The sequence below is a fragment of the Apaloderma vittatum genome, unplaced genomic scaffold (assembly GCF_000703405.1).
Source record: "Apaloderma vittatum isolate BGI_N311 unplaced genomic scaffold, ASM70340v1 scaffold20437, whole genome shotgun sequence".
NCBI lineage: Eukaryota > Metazoa > Chordata > Aves > Trogoniformes > Trogonidae > Apaloderma > Apaloderma vittatum.
The window spans coordinates 27933-43608 of NW_009724811.1; the positions used below are offsets into that span (position 1 = coordinate 27933).

The following is a 15676-nucleotide window of genomic DNA, read 5'->3' on the forward strand; positions in this document are numbered from 1 at the left end:
ATTTGTGTTGTTTTTTAGTTAGAAGTGTGGTTAGAGTGCGTTATGGCTTAAAAAAAAAAAAGAAGAAATATGAGTGTGTTGTTATGGGTCAGGTGACCTGAAGTGGTTGGGGGACCATTGATTTTGAAAAGTATGAAATATAAAGAGTAAATTACCCAGGGACATTTAGTGTTGAAAAATAGAAACTTCTAATCTGGCCACAAAGAAGCCAAGTAATAAAGGGAAAATTGCTGAGTAATACTCGCCCAAAATTAGAAGTGAATGTGCAATTCGCTGCGGTGGCAAAACGGAGCAGTCCTGTTTTGAAGTGAATGGAGGTGTCGTGTGAGGAGGAGGTTAACATTTCCACCTCCCTAGGGGTGGTGTGTCCCCATGTGGAATACTTCATTGGGCTTGGGTGACATTCCCAGCAAATAGGTGTTGGTAAGGGCAGGGAGAGCCAGTGAAAAAAGTGAGAAGGTTTGAGGTTTTTTTTTAACCTGCAAGAAAGAAAGAACGGGATATAATAGTTCATTAAGCGGTGAGCACTTTGGAGAGCACATACTTTGTGTGTATAGAAGAAAGCCATGGTGTGTTAGTAGTACAAACAGCAGTAATGACAAGAAATATGGATGGGAGGGGGGGAAATGTAATTGATTGTCATAATAACTATTATATCAGAATATAATAGACAAAAAAAGACTTGTGGAAGCTGTGTTACACAAGAGGCTTTAAAATGAAACTGGTCAATGGTACTCTGTAGGAAAACTCCAACAAAATGTGCTACAGGAAGGAATCCTGCTCCTACCAGGGGAGTGGGCTGGCTGAATTAATAGGTCGTTTTCCTTGGGAGGAGGATGGGGAGGGATATGTCTCTTTCACAAAGACAAGATTGTGATAAGCTCTTTAAAAGCTTCCCCCCCCCCCTTCTTTCATGAATATAATCAGCACTCAGGAATTAAAAAATGGATGTCTATGAACAATACAGTGCTGCGCTTGACAAAGTATGATATTTTTTTCTGGTTCAGTTAGTCCTCAGTAATAAAACATGAGAGTAATACCACACAATGGTTGACACCTGTCCTCAAACTGTTACAGTGCTTGGTAAGTGCTGCCAAGAAGTCTAAAAATAAAACTTACCTCCCTTGCCTCCCCTCCCCCTCCATCAGTGATTGCAGTTTGGATTTTCTGAGGTCTATTAAGGAGGCAAATAAACTTCCATGTAAAATGTGGGTTATGACTTGCCTTTTGATCTGGAAACTTAATGCACACGATAGCAATATGAAAGCGTTGAAATATATAGCATTCTGTGTGCATCGCACTTCTTGGAAAATTTATTTGCTTTCCACTTTTTTTCAAGGTAAGAAAACGGATGTTTTCTCAAGGTTAAATGGCTTGTCCACTACTTGTGTCTCTCTTGATAGACCCAGTTTTATTTATGTTTAAATGTTGAAGTCAGTGATGATAAGTTTACAACAGTACACTTAAATTATTTCTTAAGCTGGATTTTTTGGGGCATTTTTTCTGTAGGCAAGAGACAACCTTAATATTTGAGTGCAAAATTTTATTTTATTTTTTTTTTTATTAAATCTGGTGGAAGTTCCACACTCACTGTTCAAAACCTCCTATCTAATGAGAACCAGAGTACGGTACATGACCTGTTTGTGCGTCGAGTCAATACTTGACGTGTAAAGCGCTGAGAAAACACACGTGTAGTGTGAGCGCGGCTGTTCCGACCGCCTTCTTTCCACGCCTTAAAGTGTTTTGTTGCTTGTGTTTAACCACAGGGCAGTCCGATGGATCCGATGGTCATGAAGAGGCCCCAGTTGTACGGCATGGGCAATAACCCGCACACTCAGGCGCAGCAGAGCAGCCCCTACCCGGGACAGTCCTACGGCCCTCCCGGCCCCCAGCGCTACCCAGTGGGAATGCAGGGCCGGGCCCCGGCAGCCATGGGAGGAATGCAGTATCCACAGCAACAGGTTGGTGGAGGATTATTTCTTTTCATTTTATTTTTTTTTCTGCATTGCTTTGGTTTCCCTCCTTTCCTTCTCTTCCCTTCTGGCGCTGTGGTAGTAGAGAGGGCGCAAGAAAAAAGATGCGGAAAGAAGTATTACACGTGCAGAAAGAGGGTGAAGGACTGTTTTAAAAGAGAGTATGTTGACAGCGTCATTGTTCTCTGAAACCCCATACAGTTAGAAGAGAGTAGTTTGCTCGTATCTTCTCAGAGAAAGAAGCATGTCAAACACCATCAGTTTTCTTTTTTTTTCCCAGTTGACATAATTTAGCCTTCTTTTATATATATATATATATGAAATACATATAGTAATTTTCTCTCTTTCTAGCTTAGCTATGTTGAAATATAAGATGAAAACCTAGACCTGTCATCGGTGCAGCAAAACTGGTGTTGCGCAGTGCATGCAAGTGTGTTACATATTTATATCAGCTGTTTGTTGCTGGATTTTGGTTTCTTTTTTTTTTTCCTCTCTCCCCCTTTTGAAAGGAACTTGTAGCTTTTCCTAATGATGCCCTTTACCAGCTCTTTAATGTTAGGATATTTTGTGTGTGTGTGTGTGTCAGAGGACATAGAGCTGTAAAAATCTCCTTTTATCTACTTCGATTTCACAGTTGATGGTGACCTCTTCTGCCTTTTTCTTACCCTTTTAAAGAAGGTCAAATCCAATGTTTGTACCACATACTAAGGAAGATACAATAGTTTTCTAGAGGTGGGGATAAACCAAGGTTACCAAGAAGTTATGTTTTACTGTTGTGGGTTTTGTTTTGCCTTTTTTTTTTTAAATTTGGAATATGACTGTAGGCAATGGGAACTCTATACTTAGTGAGTGCAAGAGTAATAACTTGGTTATAATGGGAAGGAACATTTGTTCTATGCAGCTGATTAATTGCAGATTAGCTTTTATTTTTATGTCATTTATTGTTAAATATAGAGAAGAAAATTTTGGATTTCCTGGCAGATAGATGTCTGTCTATTTGTTGTTATCACCTATCCACCAGGACAGGATATAAATCAGGTAGTTAATTAAACAGTTTCAAATATAGTAGTTGGATGAATAATACTATTATCAGTGGTCTTCATTTTTATTCTTTTCTGTTGTTAAATAGTTAGTTACTTAAAAGGAAGAGATTGTTTAGTTTAGAAATGTCAAACTGTGTTAGGTTGCTAGATTCAGACAGCAAAGCATTTTGTAAGTTTTAAAAGGAGGAGAAATAAAAAAAAAGAGAGACTTATATTTCTCTGTGTGACTGTAGCCAAAATGAAGTTATTAAAACATATTTTTAATTTTAAAATGAGTTATTCTGTCTTATGTGGAGATGAGTGTTGAATTTTCACTTCATTTGCTAATTGCTTGATAATTGTAAATTACCCGTCAGCAGGCAGTGACCTGGCACAGCGATTGGCTGCCAGCCCTATCCGTCTTCTCACAGCATTAATATAATTGGCTGAGCAGCAGCACGGTTCTAAGCACTAATGCTCTTTGGGGAAAAAGTGAGAGGATAATTATGACATTGAATTTTTATTGAACGGACATCACCACCTAGGCATGATTTTGTTTTGGACAGCCTCCAAAGCTTCGTGTGTTTGGTTTGTGAACCTCTAATGATCTGAATCCAGTTCTTTTCATATTGCTCATATATTACCACCTTTCTACAAAGGATTAAAATGCAAAAAGGTTTGTAAATTGAATTGCCAACTTACCAGCTGAGTGGTAAGTTGTCTTTGGCACAGGATGCCACAGTTTGATTCCTGGCTGGATTTTTACTCCTGTGACATGAATATTAAATACGGAGAGCCTAGCTACACTTGTTAAAATTGGCTGTGTAGCATGTACCTACTTCTAGATATAATATATATAAAGTAAATATTGCCAAAAGTTTCAGAAGATGAATCTCAGCACTTCCTGGAAATTGGAGTGCTTTACAGTGTCAGATTGAATTTATCAAAAGCGCAAGACATTTCTGAAGACTTGATTGGTTAGAAAATACTGGGCCTTATGTGTAGTGCTCTGATTTAAGTATTGTGCAGAGAGAGCACTGGGTGGATGGCTTATGAGGGTGGAGGTGCCACACTATAGGAATGATGGGAAACATCAACGGGAGAGGTTGTTCTTATTTTAAGTTATAATCTCTTGTTGCCCAAAGATAGTCAAAGGTGTCAATTTTGTTTTACTGGACGAAATGAGCAGGCTTTTTGTTAGACTGTGAAGATTTTAAAATTTTGAAGAAGCCCTTGAAACATTACGTCTGGCTCTTTGTCAGCAAGTGTTGTGACTTGAGGTTAGAACTATAGGACTTGAGAGAATTTAACTTGGAGGCTCTACTGCTGCGAATGCATGAAATCCATCTATAGGATGCTGCAAATGAAGAAATAAAGATGAAACGTAACACCCTAAAGATCTAACTGAAATTAATGGAAATGGTAGAAATGAAGATAATTGCCTAGATGTAGGTAGCTGGTCTACGTCATATTGCAGCAGAGAATAGTGTGTTCCAGCCCGTGGCCCAGAGGTGGAAGAGCTTGCTGTGGGAAAAGAGGCCTCTGGCATAAGCAGTGAAAGATTAAAGAGGATGAAAAAGATGAAATGTTACCAGGTGCAGTCATTCTGCATATCTGCAGCATGGGTGTCAAGCGTAACCTGCTAACCTGTTGAAAAAGTGATATCTACCTAACGCTGCAGACATTCTCTTAGAGCTGCTGTTTGATCTAGGCATGCTTGATACCCAACAGGAAGGTGCAAGTAAAACCCCAGATTTTCTTAATGTTCTGTGTGGAAATCACAGGATGTTCAAGAGAGTACACAGAGCTATGGGCTATGATCTGTGACGCAGCTGCAAAAGATGCTGTGAAGAGAAACCAGGTCTCCTAAGCATTTGGGCTTGGAACTCATCTCATGAGTTATCAATTACAAGCCCCAGAACAAAACAGGAAGCCTTATTTGTATAAGGGGCAAAAGTTGAAACGCAGACAATCCTTTTGCGTTACTCACTAATAGAACTAAAGATAAAGGGCTTGAGGTATATATGTAGGCATGTAGGAAAGTGGCAAAGCTGTCATGAGGCTAATGGTAACCTGAGGTTTTCTCTTTCTTCTCCAAAGCTTGACAATGGAGATCAGATTTATCACGTGAAGATGGGTGATAGCTTGTTGGGACAAAATGCTAGACAATTTGACGAATGCCTCAGCATTTTGTCAAATTCTTAGGGCGTGTCCAATTAACTCAGTGTGACACCAATACATATATAAAGCGTTTGGATTGATTTGGAAAAAAAATATTTTAGTGGGCTAGGAGATTAAAAACCAAACTATTCTACCCCTGTATAAATGGAGAAGTATAGAAAGGAAGGTGTTACTAAAAGAGTCATATACTTAATTTATACGATTGTAAACTCTACAGTTTGTCTCTTTGGTCAGTAGACATAAATGTGTGTGGTGAATGAGCTACTTACAAAGCAGTTTTTATGTTTTTAGGAAAAATTAAGGTTTTCATCTCTTTCTTGTTCTTTCAGTGGGAAAGCTTAGGAGCAAGGTGACCTGTGCCTGTGTCGTTTTCGACATGATTAAAACACAAGTTGCAGCAAGGCCAATGTTTGTCTCCCAAGGTTTTAAAACACTGGCCTTGCTTGTAAATCTTTAATACTGCTATCTCATGAGCTCATGTGCTTTCTCTCCTGATTTGCATAAAATGAATGTAATTTTAGAATTATTAACACTCCTTACCCAGGACTTCAGGGAGCTCGCAGTACGTTTATGTTTTCCTGCATTCTTTTTTCACACTTCCAGGTTTAACTTCTAGTTTCTAATCGCTTAGATATTTCTTGGAGTTACAGAGAGTTGATGTCAAAATTGAAAGTTTGAATGTACAGGGATACTTAGCACCTGCAAACTTCAAGCTTGATTTTGCAGTATGTTTCACTATAGTGTGGGTAATAAGATTTGATTATAAAGACAATTTCTCTTAACTTCTTTTGCTCCCTCCCCACCTCTTTCAGACCTCAATAAAGCGAGTGATGATGCTCTAATCATTTTCTGGGTTTGGTTCAATTGCTCTGTTGAAGTATTTCTGTGGTTTAGTGCTGAGTGCTGTAGGAAAGCCTTCTGTTACTTTGTAAAAGTATTTTTGCTAAAATGAGAAATACTTTGGAGTACCTCTTAAAATAAGCTTTTTCTGCTGTTGTCTCATGGTGTTTGTTTTTTCATATTAATAGCATGTAATACTTTATATTGTGCTGAATTTCACTGAGCTTAAAAATCAGCTTCTTGAAATAACTGCATATGGATTTTGGAAGTTTACAGCAAAGTTTGAAGGCTTAGATTTATGAATATGTTTGAAAGACCTGAATGGTGCAATGTGCCTTTTTAATCAGATGATCATTGTTAATTGATTTCTTTTTAGGATGCATTAAAATTTCTTGTGTACTTGATGGGCTGGAACAGCAACTTACTGTGTATATAGGGTTATGTTGCTATAATGCATAGTAAATTCTTCATGAAAGATAGTTGTGTGGATATGTACAACAGCCATTCCTAGAAGGTGTTTAAAATGGAGTTTTTCAGTACTTTTTCATTTCGGTACTGATCATGCAGTTAGTTGTCGTAGTGCCTTGAGCCTGCTTGCAGTTAGTCAGTTATAAGACTTGAGTCTTGGTCTATTCTTTCTCCCTGTTTAGCTGTAGAAATACTGTGAGATGAATGGGTACTAATTACTTACCACTTTTAACTTTTTTTTTTTATGTTCTTGTTTTCCAGAATTGAAAAATTCAATTCTCAGTTTCCTCATAATTTTGAGAGTGGAACTGTAAATATTCAAAGAAACATTTTTCCTCTTTCCCCACCTTTTTAATGTACAGGTTATTTTGAGCATTAAGGAAAGTATGCTGCTTTTTTTTTTTTTAAAAAAAAGTCTTATGAAACAGGTTTCAACTTGGAGTAACTTTTGTTTAAAGGAGCAGAGAAGTTGGAAAACCTCTGGGAATGTGCAGCAAGGATTTATTGTGATGGAAACTGCAAGTCAACCAGAACTATAGCAGCACCAATGCGATTACCTCATTTAGGAAAGGGTTTACGGTGCTCGTATTGGGTAATATCCCGGATTGGAAATGTCGAATTTACGCCAAGGAAATCAATTGGCTGTTGGCTTGGCAGGTAGAGTCTTAAAGCTAGCACATGCAAATGTATTTACTCCTGGGTGGCTGGTTGTGTGTGTGTTACTTTCTGAAATCCTTTTAATTCTGGAAGATAGAAGTATGCCAAGAAAGCGAGGCTTGCTGTCATGCTTTGCTCTAAGCCATTAACTTAAAATGCGGTGCCTGGACACAGCGACTACTAGTCAAGCGATACCTTTGTCTTCTGTGTGTATAATTGTCCTCACCAGCTAGGGAATTTTGAATAGATTGCAGTTTTTTATGCTCCTAAGCAGCTTTTAGCACAGTAGATGTTAGTACTGGGTAAGGGAGGAGATGCAGAAAATAAGCAACGTTTTCATTCCTTAGCCTATTTATATTACAAGAAGAGAGAATGAATCAATATGATTGAATCTCAGGAACAACTGGCAGAGGACAAAACATTGAGATGTGTTTCTTTTTCTTAAAGATTGATAGACGCATTTCATACACAACCATAAAAAGGGAGTGTAAAGCTTTGATCAGCATGTGCTTCAGAAGTACGTTTTTCCAGATTTTTGTTTGATTTGCCTTGAGGGTTTTAGGAGACTTTTTTTTTTTCTTGGCTTTTTTGTCATAGCTTTTGTGTGTGTTTTATTTTGGGGTTTTGTTTGCATGTTTTGTTTATTTTGTTTTGCTTCTATTCCTGGGCATTTATTCGGAGCTCTGACTAGTAGATTATGGACCTTCTTAGTAATTCCTGAAAAGCACTAAGGTTGAAACTCTTAAAGATGAATCTTTGCCCAACTTCCTCTTCTATTAAAAACATGCAAATACTTTGAATTAAAATAATTCCTCAGTAAAATTCTATTTGAACGATATATTCACTATCCTGTTGAACTGCTGTAAACTTCCAGAAAAAAAATAGTAATAAAGAAAAATAAATCGTTAAAATAAATAGAAGAGGTACGTCCTGGAGAGTGTAAAGTTTGACTCTTTCCTTTTATGAATCAGAAAAAGGGACGGGAAGTCACAGCTATTTGTCTTCCTTGTAAGGTCATCTTTAAGAATGGATCTTTTGATGGTGCTAATAATTGTAAAGAAAAGTTGCTGCTCTTTGTCTTGTAAAGAAGTGGGATTTTTAAATTTCAGATTTAGGAAAATGCTAAATACTGTGCATGTGCGGACTGTAGGCAAATGTTTAGCATGGTTCTTTCTTTTGGGTATCCTAAGCCTCATTGACTAAATTGAAAAAAAGGCTGCTACTTTAGTTCATGGCAGGATAAGGCTTTATGTTGTATTGTCTCTTTTAGAATTATCCCTTCTATTGAGTGTAATTCACTCTATAGAGGGAGGTGAGCACAGATTACACATAATCACGGAATCAAATTTGACATAAGTTTGCGGTCTTTATGGTAGCTTAGCTCTTCATCTTAATGCTGGTCATCTGAGATTGTTTACTGAAGAAAATCCTTAAAGTAGTGGAATTGCATTATTATGGTAAATAGAAACATTTCAGTGGCTTCTATCATTTCTTTGAAACTGCGTGGAAAAAAATGCAGGTTGAAAAGGAGAAAGAGCTGATCCTTCAGCTGGTGAGAGAAAGCTTGGAAATGAGACAGGGTCGACATTTTTAGCCATTCAATTACTGTGTAGCGACATTCAGTAAATGCTAATTTTTACATCCATCCTGGAGTAAATGGCAGTCTGCATTTGTAGAGAAGGTGCATAAGAATCATCAAGGTACTATGCCAAATAATGTGTATTTTTGTTACTGCTAGATGATTGTCCTTCAGTTGTGAAGTTTAATAGCTGCAATCACATTTGTTATTCTGCTTGAAAGCAGGGGCACGAGAGAGGATAACGTGCGGACCCTCTGCGCTCGTGTTTTGAAAAAGGATGATGTTAAGGAAGCAGCAGTCAGTTTGCTGTTGAGAACTTGGTTTGCTGCGGCAGTATGAGCTGTCAGTCTGCGCGGGAGTTAGGCAGGAAATTGATTTTGGTGATCGGAATTGGAGAACAGAGGGCCGTTTGCTGCTTCACTAGGAAGATACAAAATCATTTACTTATGAACAGCTCATTTTACATGGCAGCAGGAGACATGAGTTTATTTACATTTGGAGTAAAATAAGCATCTTGCTTTAAGAAAAGGCTGCTGCATTACTCTATTCAACAGCTGCCATATAATGACTGCTCCAAGAGGGTTTTAAAGTGTAGGTAAGGAATAATTTAACTATTACTCCTGATACTATAGTCAGTAGTTTTCTGTTAATGATATTCATCAAAGAAAAATTGACACTCCCAACTACTGAAATGACATCCAGGTGCATCATTCTCACGTACGTTTAGATTTTTTTTTACTATACTTTGTGATGTCCCTGGGGGGCAACTCAGGATTCATTAATATATTTTTTTTTAAGTCTTGGTTAACTTTCCCAGAAGAAACTATCAATTGTCTGTAACCTTGAACTTACTCAGAAGGAAGCAAGGGAGACAGTAGAGTTTGTTTGGTTTTTTTGGGTTTTTTTTTTTCTTTAGTAGGGAGTGTGCTTCCCAGAGCTGAAAATAGGGATTAAGATAAGAAGGTGAAACCTGCCTGAAATCGGTGGGAAATTTGCTGTGGCTTCAGTAGAGCTACGGTTTCACTTGAGGCGCGTGTTGTTGTGGTCGGATGACTTGTCCTTAGTTGATAGAAGCATAGACAAATCAGCCCTCTAAGTCCATTGAAGAGAATTTCAGAATGAGACAGGTCCGTTCACTTTGGTGACCCTGGGACAGAGTCACATAGGTTTGGTGTTTTGTTTTGTTTTTTTTAAAAGAGTAAGATTTATGTTAGATTTAGTTTCAGCAAAACTTAAGTAAAAATCAGCTTTACAGTAGCATAGTAAGAATGGCAAAAAATCAAAAGTGTTTTCCACTTCTTTTTTATTTAGTCAGTCTTAAATGTCATAGGTGTCATACAGTATAATCAAAGGCTGCTCAGTTTTGTATATTTTATCACATAAAACATTAAGAGTTTTGTGGAAATAGATGAGTTACAAAAGATTTTAATAAAATATCTCAAATATATTTAAGGTTCTCAGTCATTTTTTCCTAAAGCTCATGTTTGTTTGTATATAGTGTTGTTCTTTGTAACTACTAACTGGATACATATAAAGATCCTAATTTAAATACTTCAAACTTTCAGTGTTTTGTTGCTTTTCAAGACCAATGAAAGGTTTAAGAACTTAAAGAATAGCTTAGAGCTACAGCTCCTTTAATTTTTGTACGCTTTTATTCTTCTCCTACCTAGTGTTACCCCATTTTTGGGAGCTACTCTGGTACTTGTGCTTATTATTCATTGTTTTTCCTAAAAGAGAACAAATGTGTTAAATCCTTGTATCCTGATAAGTATGTGATCTCTGAATCTTACAGTGTCTTTTGGGAGCGAGGAAGAGCAACAAGCTGAAAGTCAGCGTCTCTTATCTCTTTGTATGCTCCATCCATTTCCTTCTCTTCTTAACTTTGTTTTATAGTAATACTTTTTGCATTTTCGTGTTAAGAACAAAACACGTAACAGGTAATAGACAATTTAGTGACTGGACAGTGTTAGAAAGCATGTTTGAATCTTACATTGAAATAAGCTTTTTGGAAAGTGAGTGAATTTGGCCTTGGTATATGTGTCAAAGGGGGAAATTGCACTTGCTATTTGCTTCACTGAACGGTGATGAAGAGATTTCTGCATATTTCTTGGCAGACTATAATGTAACTTGTCTTTTGACACAAGAGCCAAATCAAAATGAGCAAAGGTTATATAGCCACTTAGGGAAGATGTTGTTTTAATTATAGGAGTAACATTACTTATCTTGACTCTGCGTACATACATGTGTTTTACAGGCTGTGTTGGCGAATCCGTGTTTTACAGGACAGGTCAGCAAAACTGCCTCGTTCTCTTCACAGGACTGTCTGTGAACTGTTCCGAGTGCAAGTGATGGTCAGCAAACACAAATACGTAAGAGCCCGTGCCAGGAGCAGGCTGAGGCTGTGCACAGGGGAGGCAGGCAAGGCTGCTCAGCAGGGACCTCTGCTCTGAGCTCCTCTTGCCCCTTCGGAGTGACTCCAGCACTCATTTCTGCTGCCCCTCCTCGTTTTCCCAGCTGGCAGCACTGAAAATTGGCATGTATTCTGACTCTTCCACCGCATTGGAGAGTATTTAAAAGGACATATTCAAATTATCTGGTTTGTGTTTTCCATTGGTTTCGTTTTATTGCTGACTGGCAAAATTGAAGAAAATCAGAGGCCAAGATACACCCCTGCAGATTTGAGAAGTGTGTCCTTACTAGATTTATGGCCCTTTTACGTTTGGAAAGTTGTTCTGTGGAGGAAACTTTGATTTCTGAAATGAACTTTTAAGTTCTGCAGAAAATGATACTTTAGACTTGACGTTCACGCAGGCAAAAATCACACGTCATGTTGGAGAACAGGTGGGTCGGTTTTTAGTCCTCTGAGGTGATGCTATGAGAAATCCCATGTATCCTCCTCAAATTGAAGATTGTTTTATGACCTGAGTAAATTTGCAGTCTTGCAGCAAGTGATGAAGAGTAGATTCTAAATGCCAGGACTGTGTGGGTACTTGACCTTTTTTTTTTTTTTTTTAATGTTATACCTTACAAGAAAAATAATGTTTTCTAAACTACTTTAGGCCTATATTGCTGGAGTTATAAGAGGAGCATAATCACAAAAAGTAATTGAAGAATATCCAGGAAAAGATCAGATATACTTTGGGTGTATTCTTTCTCTCTCATGTTCTGTCATCACGTTTTTCTTCTTTTGTCTTTGTAGAACTTATGTTCCTGTTAAGATCCTATACAGCGGAATTAAAAATTAAGTATCAGAACCCTCTGTATGTATGAGTAGCTGGTTTTTTACTTGAGTTACTTCAGACTCGCTTGCAGGAACCCTAAAACTTGTGCTTTCAATAAAGCTATGGTTGTTTCTTTTGTTTTGTTTTGCTTTTTAAAAATTTTTTATCCCAGAGGATAAATGTAGTTATTGTTACGAAACCTAGTTGTAAGGCTGCTGTTTATAAGAGTGTGGTAAGATGCGTGCTCTGTGTAGTGTTCTGCTTAGTGAAGAAAACATGTTTTTACTTGAAAAGTATTTCTTATATGTGGACCCAACCTTACGTACTCCACTTCCAGCCATAGACAGGAATGACTGTGTCTTGAATCTTTTCAGGTAGTGAGTTTAAGTGTCTTCAAGATTTTTATAAATATTTGCTCAAAGAAAGGACAGCGCACTTTGGCGTTCGTTAATCCTGTGTTAATGAAATGCTGCAAGTAAGTTTTGGGGTTTTTTAATTGCATAGTGGTTTTGTTTGATACTTTTCAGTGTTTCCAGAGATGCAAAATTCACACAGATTATTTTGACATTTTCAGTACCATCTCTGAAAAAGGCAGGTGCAAAGTCTTAAATAACAGATTTTGGTTGACGTTGTGGAAAGGAGCCTGGGACTAGTAGAGAAGCAGTACTGGTGGTGCTTGTGCTGATTATACAAGGAATCATCATCCACTTTCTGCACGTCAATAAAAATGCAGGAGAGGACCTTTCTTGACACAGGGGTTGCTGAAACATCAGTGCTGACTTTTTTTGGAATACTGCTGTGGATGTTTTTGCACAAAGTGGTATCCGTCAGAGCTTGAAATATCCTTGCACAGTTCCCTTTGAACAGGTAGCACAGGACAAGTTGTAGCACATAGCTGCTTGACATGGGGCCACCTACTGCAGGGAAGGAATGCCTTGCTTACATATATCTGAGCTGATGTGCTAAGAACTTCACCAGTCTTTTTGCCAATTACATACTGGGCTGTAAATAATTACTGAACTTCCATTTTGAATCATGGCTTTTTGGTTTTTCTCCCCCTCCCCCCTCCCCTTTTCCCTCCTCTATTAAAGGAAGACAATAGCAGTGGGAAATATCAAGGATGCTCTAATAGTTTGTGATTAGCCTGGAGATGTTTTTACAGTGAATCTAACATAAATCTACACATTTTTATTGCTATGCTGTCTTTGTTTTTGGAATGCACTATTTGCTCTACTTGTGCAGCTTTCAGTAGTACTGTTTGTCTGATGTGGAGTGTGTCAAATGGCAGTTGAAAACATACTGTGAATGGCTCACCTGAAGGAAGAACTCTTGGACTTAGTATTTTCCTTAAAAAGATGCATTTTCTTTGTTATTTTCATACACTTGGCAAGAGATCGTAGCTGATATTTGAACAGTGTTTGAAAAAATATAGTCTTGTTCTAGCACACTTGCTGGAGTTCTTTATCTACGCTGTTAACATCTTGTTTTGGAAACTGAGATATTCAGACACTGGAATGTGATACACTGTGAAAATCCCAATTGTGCTGAAAAAGGCAGAATGAACTGGGGGATAGAGCCTCTCGAAAGGACGTGAATTCACTCTTGTCCCATAATTTTTCCTGCGATTGAAGTCAGTGTAAGCGCTTATTGGAGCAAGCGGCATACAACAGTGTATCTGTGTGCCTTGAGGGATTTTTCTTGTCTTTTTTCTTAAGGTTCCCCATCCTGGGGCAACTTTCTCTGTTTAGCTGCAGGTGAAATGAGCCTTACAAATACATTTGTCAGCTGCGGCAGCGATATAGATATTTGTCCTTATTGCTATGTTAATATTGCTAGTTACACGGTGTTTTCCCATGGAAAAATAAATGAATAAAGGAAGCCTGAAACCTCATGCTGGATAGAGGTGTTGTCAATGTGTGGTCAGTCTTCTGTTTGCTCTCTCTTCTGGGGGAGGAGACTGTATATATAGCTTGGGGGATTCCGATTGAAGCCTTGTGTGTGCTCAGGAAGGCCACCACTAGCCACTAGCGCTCCCGTTGGTTTACATGATTTTTAGTGAAGTTTGCCTAAAGTCGTGCTATTCATGTCAATTTTGCCCTTAATGGCTGTGGTTTCCAGCTGGAGGCACAGGAGGCTTCCCATTCGGCAGGAACAGCAGCCTTCACCGGCAGTGGGAAGAGGCTACCAGCCCTTCCGGCGGCAACTTGTCCCTTCGTGAAGTTATTTAGTGGAAAACTGCAGAGATTCTGAGCTGATCTGTCTCAAAGGCCTCCCTTCTGCTTGTAAGACAACTGAGGTAAATGCAGTGACAGTAGGGCTGTGGAAAAATCTGGGCAAAGAATACAGCTTGATTGAGCAGTCATTTGGCTGGAGGTATGTTTTGGTAACTTACTGAGAAAAGGAGTTATCATGTGAAAATAAGTGTACAAATGCAAATCTTAAGGAAAACAAAATAAAAATCCAAACTCCTCCCCCTAGAAAATTGATAATCTTTTTCCTGAATGAAGCTGCTGATGGTGTGTGACTGGCTAGTGTAGTTTTGAGTCTTTGCCTGGACTTGACTCCTTGTCATACCTTTGGACACCCTGAGTACCACAGACTTAGGATATGATACTTCCTGAAACCATACTGCATGTTGAAGCAGTGGCTTCTTTTTTCTGATATCAAACAAAATGATAGACTATCTCAGAAATTTCAAGGTAGCAGAAATAAGCTGACTAAATCCATGCCGTGGGATTGGAGAACTTTGGAGCTGTAATGCTTGAATTGCTCCACTGGCCAGAAAATCCACCTAGACAGGCTTTTTTTGACCTAAAGATAGGAAAGTATGGCTCACACTCCTGAGGCTTCTTTGACTCCCATAAGATGATGACCAAGGGACATTGCCAAGTCTCAGAAGTTCCCATGAGATATAAGAAAACCCACAGCTTACGTTCAGTGCTAGTTTAGTGCAAGAAAACTCGCACCCTCCTCTTCCCCTTCTCCTGCCCCCCAGCCACGTTTGGCTGTCCTGTCAGTCAGCTTCGCTGGACGATTTCACATGAGTAAGGTAAGGTTTTGATGCTAGTCGCAAGGAGGCAGAAGCATTTGAGCAGTTGACGTGCTCAAAAAGTCTTCGTTCTTGATAAGCAGGATGGAAACAAAGATCCTGGAAGTGACCTGCTGGTAGGGTGAATAATTCAGTGTAGGAAGCTCTTGGGGTTTTGGAGAAGCTGGTATCATCTGCAAAGGGAAGGGAGCATGTTCTTTGGCTGGGTTCCATCTAGTAGCTGGAGAAGCGATTTGCTGGGGGGCACTTTGGCTTGGGCTGGTAGAAGAGCTCTTAGCTGGGGCGATGGATGTGGAGGGTACGATTACAGGAACACGTAAGTACACGTTGAAATCTAAATCACGTACCTAGACGTGACAGGAGGGACGCGCACCACCACACCCTGCTTTGGCTTTCCCTCCCACCCCGCCCCCCACGTAATTGCTTATACTCTAATGCTGGCAGCCAGGGCAATAAACAAGAGGAGCTGAAATTTCTCATTTACAATTACAAATTTCATCTACTTGGTATTACTTGAAATCTAGTGGGAAGGTTCACAGGATTGGAATGTTAAAATAAACGGTTATAACCTATTTAAAGAGAATTGAATGGGTAGAAGGGGAGGGAAAGTGGTACTCTATATCAAGAGCGATATTATGTATTTCTGAATCAGTGAGTACTCAAAAGCAAATTATATTAAATGCTTC

The 15676-nt window shown here is 38.7% G+C and overlaps 1 protein-coding gene across 1 annotated transcript in view; it reads left to right on the top strand.

The window, feature by feature from the left end:
• The window catches only part of LOC104276380 (AT-rich interactive domain-containing protein 1B-like), a 75433-nt gene that overhangs the window by 1440 nt on the left and 58317 nt on the right, over positions 1–15676 (top strand). The window contains exon 2 of the mRNA XM_009872672.1: positions 1767–1961. Coding sequence (XP_009870974.1) covers positions 1767–1961 — 195 coding nt within the window. The remainder of the gene's footprint in view (positions 1–1766; positions 1962–15676) is intronic.